Here is a 12,087-nt window from a genome sequence, read left to right on the forward strand (position 1 = left end):
TAACAAAATTAAGATATAAAGATTTTTTGTATAAGCACACTTTAAACTGAAAATCCAATAAGATATACGTCTTTAAAAAAAGTTCTAATACTCACTTAATAATGCAGGGTTGCTGAACCGCCAAGCCTCATTGTAGGTTGTGTATTGTGGATGGGAGTAGGGGTTTCCTGAAAAGTCGCTTCCTAAAAAAAATCACAAGAAAACACACTCTAAGTAATGCATAACAAATAAAAAAAATACTTGTAATGGAAAATCATAAACTATTCATTGCAATTTACTTAAACTAGATTGATAGTGGTGTTCTATTATATAAACATGCTTAAATTATTGTTATTATTGTTGTCTTTACAGTACTACAGTACTTTGCTGTAATATAGTCCGAGCTCTTGAAACTTGGTTTGCCTTTAAGCCCCTTTAAGCCTATCGCATTCCACTACTTGACTTTGCTCTACATACAGCTCTAATTCTCTGCTATGTTTAGAGATCTTATTTGTTTGATATCTGCCATTGTGATGAGAGTTCACTTTCCTGCTTTCCACAAACTTCCAAAAGCTCCCCAATGGACTCGTCTGTTCCTGCTTGCTTGCTTGCGCCCTCTTTATATAGCCTGCATTCGACTTTCAAGGGAACAGCCGCAAGCGTGTCAGTGAGCAATGCTGTTGGTCCCCCCCTCCACGTTTCTTTCTTTTATGAGACAATAAAGGCTGGGGTTTATATGAAGCTGGTGAGGAATGGCTTTTGCTTTAACAGTGTTTGGGGTCTGTCACTAAATCTTAGTCGTCCGGGGACCAGATGAATGGGAGCGCACACTAAACCCGTGGCTGCTGGATTTAAGAGGATTTCTCAGTTGGTGTGTGTGAGTGTGTGTGAGTGTGTGACCGGCGAAAATGAATCTTTGATGAAACCGTATTTGATGTACCTGTAAAGATATGTTTGCCCAACAAATGAATTCTGTCACTGAATTAAATTTGCCCGGCAAAAAAAAACCCACAAAAAAAAACACTGTATTCATGTTTGCGGCCCAGGGAGACTGAATCTGGCTGAAGCAGTCAACAGTAACCGCCGCCAGAATCCTTCTGTGTTTGATGTAAAATATTTGTTTTTCAATTTTTTTTGCTCAAATCTGTTTGTGCAGATGCTGTGGGGTGCATTTCGTCACTGATACTGGGGCCAGCGCTGGGATAAAGCATGAAAGCGTCCTACAGCTTTCTGCATCTATCTGCTGGCCTCTTACAGTACTGTACTGTACAGATCTCGTGTTGTGTGTGTGTGTGTATCCGTGTCTCTGTGTGTGCTGTTTGGGGAGAGGGCACCAGTCTGTTGCCAGATTGCATCCTGTCCTGGTGGCTGGCAGTGAAACTCAAGCCGGGTCCCTCGGAGAGATAGTGATTTAAATATTTACAGGCCTTCCCGCCCGCTGTTTTGTGACCCTTAACTGTTTGCTGTGAACCTGAACTGCAGGTTAAGTAGAGGGGGAAAGAGATACGCTCTGCAGCACTGCAAGCTGGGGCGGAGAGAGCCCTGTTTATCGATGGTCCGTGAGAATGCTGGGCGGTGGTGGGGGGAGCGGGGGGTAATGAGCGCTGGAACCCGAGTGGAACTGAGAGGAACTGTCCTATATCCCGCGCCCTGATCGCTTATTGAGCAGCGCTAATTTGCTCCTGCTCAGCCAATAAGCAGCCTGATGCTTCCTTACAGGTCAATTATGTGTCCAAAGAGGCCTACGAGTCGCAAGCTGCCGTCACTGTCTTTAATAAGCCTATAGTCGCCGCATAGCTGGCCCCCTTTGTTCACACTATACTTAGCATTGTGCTAAAGCACAATGCTACACAAGCTTCAGTATTTACAAGTGTTTAGACAACTTTTAATTGATTCTGTATGTAGTTGCCAGGCTCAGCAGGCAGTAAAGCTGTAAAAAGTAAAAAAAAAAAGCCCTCCAAACATTTCTTTATGAACTTTATGTTGGCTTTGAATGACCTCAGGTTTGCCGAAGATGGTCAATTGGTGAAAATATTACGAGCTCCCTTAAAATTAACAGCCCCATAAAAAGAGTAATGTCACTCACCAGGGACCATTCCAGCAAGTGTTGAGGTGGGGTAGCTTCCCTGCCCAGTGGGGGGGACATGAGGGGGGTAGCCTGGGAGAGTCGTGCTGGCCATGTCTCGACCTGAAACGAAAAAAAAAAAAAAAAGAATGAAAAAAGAATGTAAGAGCAGCTTCAGAACTGAGCCAGAACTGATGGAGACATGCTGCCATCATACTGTACATATATATAGACATATAGACATGCAAGTGAAGAGCTCAATCCTGACTAGTAAGCTATCCCTGGTCTTTTTAAAGAAACTTTTACAAGCCAAATAATATAAATAAATAAATAACAGCAGGTGCTCTTTGAGATTTTGTAGGTATGCACGTGTCTGGTGTAGGCCACATTTCACCGTAAAGTTTATGGCGCATAAAATAAACTGGGAAAAAGAGCCCTAAGCTCTCAGCGCTAACGCTGAATGTGACGATACGTGACCTTGAGCAGCATATCCAACAACCATAAATGCTCTCAATCATATCAAAACATTTCCTCTTCTTTTCCACGGTCGCAGTGTCAGTAATCACCAGTAACGCTTCAGATCCAAATCTCATCAGTTATCGAAGAGGGTGCCAGCAAACCAGCCACAGATGATTAGAAAGACAAACAACGATGCTATATTGTCCAAAACTCATTACGGGCGAACCATGCTGTGGTCAAAGATCATCTTCTCTAGACTCGGCAGTTCAAATCCTGCTTACACAGCAGAAAACCACAGCTTCTTTTTTTCATCAAGCCTTTCAGCTTCCACCGCTTCACAGAGCAACACCGAAGGCCAGTTTTCACTCATGTGTCTTTTTTTTTTGTAAAGTGACAGAGATGAACAGAACTGAACGCCGTTGTTTGGCAGAGCTTTTACTGAAGACCTCAGGACTGCTGAGGGTAGGAGCACACTTGGCCTCCGCATTCAGTGCCGTAATTGGTGGTGACGGCCACCTTTACTGGACGAACCGTTAGCCCTGGCTCTGGAACACGTAGGCCTTCGTCAGCCTGAGCTGGGCCTTTACTGGGCCTCCTGCTTTTGTTAGCAGGATTGCCTGTGTACAGCCATGAGGCAAGGTGGTAGCTAGCTGTCAGAGTTGCTCTTATTTTTTACATTTTAATGCTAATGTGCTAATGTGCTAGTGGTAAATGGATGCCATTTATAGCAAAATATACAGCAAAGCTGTTTAAGATTTAGGTGTCCACTAATACAAGCAGTAGAGTAGCGGAGTAGCATAGCATTAACTATTATTATTGACACTTAGCATTATGTCATCAAGGGTAATTTCCTGAATCTTCTGTGTCTATTCGCATTAGCAACTCATCGGCAAACCTAGCTGTGATCCTTTCTGAGAATTCCTGTACAGTTATAATTTAATCTGTATGTAAGGACTGTATTTAAATATATAGAGATCATTATTGTTGTTCAAGTGATAATTTAATAGTCACCTAATACCACCTATACCAATAGGCCTTCTAACATGATAAGTCATGAGTACCAGTCAGTTACTTTCAGAACACAGTTAGTTAGCTATACTTATCTTCAGCTCTGGAAAAAAAAGGGATTACTTAAAAATGGTGATTTTCTTTGATTTTACCAAATTGAAAACCTCTGGAATATAATTAATATAATCACAAGCCAACAAACCAAGCTGAACTGCTTGAATTTTTGCACCAGGAGTGGCATAAAGTTATCCAAAAGCAGTGTGTAAAACTGGTGGAGGAGGATATCCCAAGATGCATGAAAACTGTGATTAAAAATAGGGTTATTCCACCAAATATTGATTTCTAAACTTTATAAATATGAACTTGTTTTCTTTGCATCTTTTTTGTTAATTTAGCCATTTCTCATTTTCTGCAAATAATTGCTCTAAATGACAATATTTTTATTTTGAATTTGGGAGAAATGTTGTCTGTAGTTTATAGAATAAAACAACAATGTTCATTTTACTTAAACATATACCTATAAATAGCAAAATCAAAGAGAAACTGATTTAGAAACTAAAGTTGTCTCTTAATTTTTTCCAGAGCTGTAGAGTCTTACATATTAGGCTATATTTCTTAAATTATGAATTCTACTAATTTTCCTACTGATTTATTTGGCTCATGCCAAATAAAAATGAACAAAAACACTCTCTTGTAATAAAAGATATGAAATAATTTACAAAATTACAGTAATAAAAACTTATGCATAAATGTATAACAAAAAGATTTTAAAATTGAGTATGGCTTCTAAACGCCATTAAAATGATAAAGGCAGTGGATAATCCTAGCTGTTTAAACAGCTGTAACTAATAAATACTTATTTAAAAAATATATCATTTTTAACAATATATATATCAAACACTGGTATACTATATTGCAAATTTCTATATCCCCTGTATTGCTGTTTGTTTAGTCCTGTTCACATCAAGATGTTAAGCTCATGTGCATAATTAAATCAACTTGAACTTAAGCTCTTAAACGTATCAGGAATATTTTCTTTTTGTTAAGAAAATGCTTGTAATAAAAAGGCCTTGTGTGCATTTGTAATATGATTTTATATGAACTAATATTAAAAAAAAACATACTCAGAGATTCAGGCATAGTTTTGATGATAGTGTATTAGAGATGTTATGCAGGTATGTATTATATGATCACTGTCACACAAAAACATTGTATCTTCAAAATGAAACTTCGCGTGGAAAAACCCAAACTTTTAATGTCAAATTTATTTTATGTCATTTTGGAGTATTTCTATTGGTCCATTCATTGTGATATTGTGATATGTTGACACAGTGTAAACAACAACCCAAATTAAATTTAGTCAAAAAGTGTATAATGGCATTAAAAAAAATGAACAATGCTTTTGTGTGACGAGATGTATGAAGTACGTATGATAGAGAATGTTAAGCAAATGAAGACGCTTACACACAAAGACCAGAAGCATAACGCCAAACCACTCCCAGCATAACAAAGATCACCCAGCATAACAAAACCCGTCATCAATCGAGGGAGTAGCTCTGGGCTAGAGTAGGACAGTAGCTGTCTCCCCCCAACCAGCGCAGGGTACAATCATCTTTTCTTATTTCTTATTCATTAATTTTTTTTCCTCTTTACTCCAGTAGGGCTGTACCTGCTATAATAGGCTGGCTTGCATACTGGCCGTAGCTGGGGCCATGGTGGGCATAGGCACCGTAGCAGGGGGTGGAGGCGTCTACTGACACGCTGGGCTGGAAGGGCAACAGTTCCGCTAGGCCCGAGGCTGCCAGCGAGGAGGGGGTGAAAGGAGCCAGCGAAGCCTCGTGTGGCTCTTGCTTAACACACAGCGAGGACGAATGGGACTCTGCCGGGTGGAGAAACAAAACAAAAGCCACACACACAATCAGACAATGCACAGGCACACACACCACAAGCACAAAAACAAAACCAAAAAAAAAAATGGAATGTGAAGGATGGGTGATGTGAATGGGCCCAGTCGGTCAAAACCGGCGTAACAAAAGGAAGATGGAATGAATTTTGGATTTGTACGACTGTGTGCTGTGATAGTGTGTGTGTGTGTGTGTGTGTGTGTGTGTGGATTCTTTTTTTTTTTTGTTATGATAAAGTAGACCTTCTGTAGTAAGGTCTACTGCACTGAGCTAAGACCCAGACATTCAGATTTATTCTAAAATATTGACATAATTTGAATCTGAGAGTTTTTTTTTTTTTTACAGTTTGTCACGATTCCACACAGGAATGTGCGGACCAATAGAAATGCTCTTAAATGACTTCAAGAGAATAAAGTCCTTTTACATTTACTTATATATATATAAAAAAAAAAAGTTAAGAACATATTTTTAACTAAACACTTGACCTGTAGGTATGTATGTACGAACATAAGGGCTGTGTAATGTGTGTGTAATGTTTGTTTGAGTGTGTGTGTGTGCTTGTGTTTGTATATGTGTGTATCAGTCACTTGCCAGGTTTCGACCAAAGTAATTGGTCAAAGAGCATGAGTAGGAAACACACACACACACACATCCACAAACCAAACACACACACATACATACACACACACACACACACACACAGTGTTCACAGTAGCACACACAGCGTGTAAGGCGACTGATCCCCACATAATTAGACTTGTGATATCTTAAACATACTTTGTTAAGCAGGCGGAATCTAATGCGGTCATCTCCTACAGCTCGTGAATGTAAATCCCAGAGCGTAAAGAGCATTCTTCACTTAAGAGGCCCAGATAAATCTTTCTCGGCCCGAACCCTTGGGCTTTTTCCTTTGAAATCTGCGCTGAATGCGAGCCTGAATGTGAAGTGTCAGGCGAGAGATAACTCCTCTTTCCAGCACACAAGCGGTCTGTTTTGTTGTGCAACAGCTCATGCGTGGAAAATATTTAATTTCTGCAACCTGAACACTTGTAATGAACCTGAGGAAGAGGAATTATTTTGAAGCAAATTCCGGCTTGTTGGATTTTTCGTTATTCGCTAACAAATGAATACGTTTCCTCGTTATTAGGTCATTCCTGTGTGTACAGTATCTGTGTAATGAGATCAACAAGCAACAGTAAGCCTCCCAGGTCAATCAAGCTCGGAAATCAAAGATATGAAGGAAATTTCCCTCAGGTTTAGGTATGCGAAAATAACCAGCAGATAAAAAAAGACATCAAATTATAAAACAACCTACTTGAAACAACATCAGCATTACTTGCTTTGCACTTTATATTGTTTATATACACTTTATATACACCTACTCTTTGTTTCTATCTGTGTGTACTGTATTGATGCTGCTACTGTAACCCTAATTTCTATCTATCTATCTATCTATCTATCTATCTATCTATCTATCTATCTATCTATCTATCTATCTATCTATCTATCTATCTATCTATCTATCTATCTATCTATCTATCTATCTATCTATCTATCTATCATTAATATCATCAGCATTTCTCATTTATATTAGTGGGTTTGCAGCCATTGCAGCCCAAACAACCGGTGTAATTTTTCTCTCTTTCTTTCTCTCTCACTCTCTCTTTCCCCCCCTTTTTCCTCATCCTCTTTAACATCCTCTGCTGTTAGCGTGGTCTGTGGGGAGGGCTCTCACAGCTCCATGATAGCCTCATTAGCTGCTTCCCAACTATTGTTGTTTTACAACCGAGCTGTGTGCAGAGAATCCCTCATTAAGATAAGGCCTCCTTTATGTCGGACGCAACCCTGACAACCCTTTCAGACCTAACGCCAGGAAATCGGGCAACTTAACTGGCCTCTTTCCCACACAAATCAATGGCAGAATTTCCCTGTCTGCGTACAGTACAGTACCTGACTAATAAATGCTGCTTCGTGCCGGTTTTAGTGTCATGCTTGTTAGAGAATGTAAAAAAAAATTGTTAGCATCCAGGCAAAAAAGACTAAAAGGCTGTGTAATATGAATGGTTTGGATGACTATATTTGTGACAGAAGGAGATGTTGGCCATAAAGCCCATCTTCAAGACGAAAACCTCTAAAACGAGGCCAATAAAGGAGCGGGAAAGAAGCTTTTTTTTTTTTTTTTTGGAGGGAATTAGGCCTCCTGTTTTCACACACGCCGCTCTGCTGTTGTCAGACAGACAAGGGCACCGTGCTACGCTGACCTGGGTTTAGTGTTCGAGATCAGTGAACTTTGAAACTAATCAGAAGTGCTGCTGCTTATTGTCCCGCGGAGGAGCGAGGCCTTGCGAAAAAGGAAGGCTGTCAGCCTCCTGATTACCGAGATGGGAGATAAACACAGGTCTGTGCCGAGGCTCTCTCTTTCTCTCTCTCTCTCGCAGCAAAACACATCAGAGCATCGGGCCTATAGAGTTCTCTACGTCTGTCTCTCTCCAGTGCATGGTTTCACATGGGTGCGTATACTGAGGGGAGCGTGTCTTCTGTGTGTTGGGTAAAAAAGGAGGGGGGGGTGTGGGTTGGTTGACCTTGCTTTTTTAAGCCCGGCAGCTACACCAAAGTCACCTGCACAACACGGGTCTTTAGAGATTTGAAAATAATATTTTAATTTCTCTGCAGCAACAGGGACACCTTCATGTATGTAACAATAACAGTAACTAAAATCTTTGACCTCCATTTATGGCTTTCAGGAGCTAGCCATTTATCATAGGCCTACAAAAAAAAAGAAAAAAAAAAAACCTCAATCCAATCAATTACGTCTGAGCGAAGAATGTTTGGAGAGGCGAATTAGAGTTGAATTCCCTGTCTATGTGTTTAAAAGTCATCTGTTATCAAATGTGTGCTCAAAGGTTAGTGTGCTATTGTGAGGATGAAATAAACATTAATTTGGGCAGCAGGGCCTGCCGGGGCTGTGCTGAGCTGAGCTGAGACACAGGTAGTTTGTCACCGGGCCACACATCAGGCGCCTCAGCCGAGCCGGCTGCCTGTTGTTCGCTGCTCACTGGAGAATAGCAAGCCACACTTAAAAAATGGCTCTCTGGCGGATATATTTCAGCCGGAGTTCATCAGCAGCATAGGCCGACACAAAGCAGTCTTTTCTTTTCTCTCCGCCTGCGTATGCTGCTTTTCCTTCTAACTTCACCTACACCATGCTTTCTTTCCCTTGCTTTTTTCCTTCCTTTCTTTTTTTCCTGAAAACAGCCTCTAGACGTGAAGCTATGTTGCATTCAGGCTCAGCACTCCCAGCATCACACCACCACCAAACCCCCCCCTCACACACACACACCCACCCTCCCACCCACCCCTCTCCCCAACTTCTACCTCCCCCAACCCTTACTCCCCCCCCCCCCCCCACCATCTCCAAAGAGATTTGGAACAAGGGAGATCCCTTCAGCACCTGCTCAGGTTTTCAGCGGGTCAGAGGGGTGCCCATTTACACGGTACCATCCCACTGGCACCAGGAAGACTTCCATTATATGCCTCTGCAGGGAGGGCGCTTAAGAATGTGCACCGGCCATTCATTTCGGAGGTATGTGCAAAACGGCCTTTTCAAAAAAGACGAGTCATGCCTGGAAAGCGTCCAAGTTCGTTTCCGTAGTTGGAATAAATCATGCCTTTGTTTTTTTTCTTTTTTTTCTTCAGTACGGTAAATACATGCAAGTGTTGGAATGTGAAGCCTCCTGGATCCTGATAAGACAGTGGTGCAAAACACAAAACCATTAAAAAAAAAAGAAAGTACAATCAACCTCGGAACTGACATGCACTTAAATTCTATATGACATAGTGTTGCTCACATAAAAAAGAATAATAAACAACCTATTTGGATATTGCATCAATCCATATTGCATCATACCTTAATTTCTATGTATTTATTTCTTTTAAAATATTTTTATTAAGATATACCCCTTTACAATACAATGAGGCATACACAAGGTGGTCATAAACAGACATACAAGATGTATACAGCTCTGGAAAAAATTAAGAGATCAATTCAGTTTCTGTAAAATATTCTTTGCTATTTATAGGTATATGTTTGATTAAAATGAACATTGTTGTTTTATTCTGTAAACTACTGACAACATTTATCCCGAATTCCAAATAAAAATATTGTCATTTTGAGCAACAAAAAACAAAAAAGATGCAGAGCTTTCAAACCCTAAATAATGCAAAGAAAACAAGTTAATATTCATAAAGTTTTAAGAGTTTAGAAATCAATATTTGGTGGAATAACCCTGGTGGTTTTTAATCACAGCTTTCATGCATCTTGGCATGTTTTCCTCCACCAGTCTTACACACTGCTTTTGGATAACTTAATGCCACTCCTGGTGCAACAATTTCAATTTGGTAAAATCAAATAAAGTGGTCTCTTATTTTTTTTTTCCAGAGCTGTATTTGGCATGTTTATATTCTTACTATATCTTTACATTCTTGTTGTAAACTGATTAAAACAGAGTTTGTCATTTGTTGCCTTTGTGCAACATTATGCTGTTAGACAACTTTTGTTGGATTAATAATGATCAATTATTGAAATTTCAACAGCTATCCCAAAGTGTCCAAAAGTCATATTTTTCCTTTCAAACAATATAATGAATTATATAAAGGGTTAGGAATCAAATAATTATAAATGATATCGCTTGATTTAATTGTAATAGCCTAGCACATGTTAGCATTAGCGATATCATAGAAGAATATATATTTTTAAAGTGATATATGTGTGAATTCTTTTTTACTACATTTACGCTTAAAAGAGGTCAATGTCAATTTTTTTTTTTACAAACGTAACAACGTTTTTTTTTACACCCACATGTCCTTTAAAAAACATTTTTATGGAAAAACCACAAAAGTGTTTTTTTTTTTACAGCATTGCTCAAATAAACCTTTCATGACATTACTCCATACTAATACTATATACTAATAGTATATTACTCCAAATACATAAACAGCAGCAGAACACAGAGCAGAGACATTAAGCTACTCCAAAAACAGGCATGCATGAATAAAATAAACTTATTCTTAGCTAACAAACAGTGCTTTCTGCCTTTTTTAGCCCCAGAACAGCAGTCCCCACTGCTTGTGCTAATAGGATAACCAGCCAACAGAAAAAAAAGCCGTGTCTCCTTCGCCTTGTGCTGCCCTTAAAATTCCAATTTCTGTTTTGTAATGAAGAGTTCATTAATCATTCATCTTTAATAGATTATGCAAATCTCGTGACATAAAATCAACATGATCAATGACAGCGTGCATTTTAATTGGCTCAGGAAAACATTGCGGGGAATGACCATAATCTGCAGCTCTATCCAATGGCAGGGAGTCATTTATTCCAAATTGGCTCTCAATGTAAATGCAGGGGATAATTTAGCACCTCTTTTAACTTGGTCCTTATACCCATTTCCAAAGTTTATCACATGCTAGAACACCATAACATCCAGTTATTGCATATCACTCCACATTACTTGCTCAGCACTGCATTATAAATGGAGTTATTACTGCCAAAAGCCATTTAAAATTCCATGCGCAACATTTAATATTCAAGGCCTCTGAGTAAGGAGATTGGTGCCCAGTGCATCAGGAAGTCAGTGGTGAAAATAATTACGATATCATTTCATGTTGGAAAAATACACATAACGATTTAAGGTTCTGCAAGGATTGTTCTTTGGTTCTTTCTCTCTGTTGGGCTGTATAAACATGGCCACGCACTGCATCCCACTAAACACCTTCATTCTTAGCCCTTAATAAGCACACACTCATTAAACAACATTAACTACATAGTCATTATATACCTATTAAAAAACAGAGATTTCTCTACGAGGGTAGCTTTATTTCGTGAAGTGGAAGGTGGTCTGCACCGAAACCCCCTTGTGGAGTCCCATCCCAGGTGCAAGAAAGGCCACCTGCCATAAGGGTGCTCCCCAGACCGAGACTGCTTTCATACAAAGGACAAAAACACACCTTTCTTCTCCAGGGGCCCAACTTTCTGGAGGGAATCCTACCTCCCACATATTACTGCGAGGAAAAAAAAGCCCTTTCTTTTCGCATAACACTAGCCAGCTATCATTTGAGAAGGGGGCACAGCAATTTTCAATCATCCTGTCCTACGCCCACACAGAACTCATTGGCTTTGATGGCTCCTGCATAATTATGTGAATTTTATTAAAAGCTCAGTGTATTAATCTCGGAGCGACAGTTGGCTATCAGTAAACTTAACCTTCTCCGAGGTAATAACAGCCGCTGCAATGAAACAATATTTCAATTAGCCAGCCTGACATTAACCACTACATACCAATAGAAGAGAAGCAAGAAGGGAAGGGAGGGGGTTGGGGGTATTACTAGAGCACTGCAGAGCAATACACACAGAGAGTGCTGTTCCTGACCATGTGTCTGAAAAGGTGCAGGCTAAATAAAATACTCTCACAACAGTCGTGTTTACACAGGAAGGCATCATTGCCTGCTTTCATCCACCCTTCCACAGTAAGCGGAGGAGACAAGCAGAAGCCGGCGCATCAATTACCGCACAGTGACTTGCTTGACACTGTCAGTCAGCACTCAAATCATCACTTTGAATGTTCCCACCCTACCATGCAAGCACCAGCACTACCTGTCTGTAGCCAGCAGTACTCT

General features: G+C 40.0%; 1 protein-coding gene across 9 annotated transcripts in view; it reads right to left on the bottom strand.

Annotated features, from left to right (window-relative positions):
- Window positions 1-12,087, bottom strand: part of pax2a (paired box 2a) — a 39,221-nt gene that overhangs the window by 2,975 nt on the left and 24,159 nt on the right. For 5 of the 9 annotated variants that reach the window (XM_049481713.1, XM_049481714.1, XM_049481712.1 and 2 more), the window contains 3 exons: window positions 5,181-5,390; window positions 2,066-2,167; window positions 96-182 (listed from right to left, as the gene is read on the bottom strand). In XM_049481713.1, coding sequence (XP_049337670.1) covers window positions 96-182; window positions 2,066-2,167; window positions 5,181-5,390 — 399 coding nt within the window. The remainder of the gene's footprint in view (window positions 1-95; window positions 183-2,065; window positions 2,168-5,180; window positions 5,391-12,087) is intronic. The other 4 variants (XM_007249495.4, XM_049481715.1, XM_007249494.4 and 1 more) reach the window with 1 other exon arrangement.

This window comes from Astyanax mexicanus, chromosome 7 (assembly GCF_023375975.1).
Source record: "Astyanax mexicanus isolate ESR-SI-001 chromosome 7, AstMex3_surface, whole genome shotgun sequence".
Lineage (NCBI taxonomy): Eukaryota > Metazoa > Chordata > Actinopteri > Characiformes > Acestrorhamphidae > Astyanax > Astyanax mexicanus.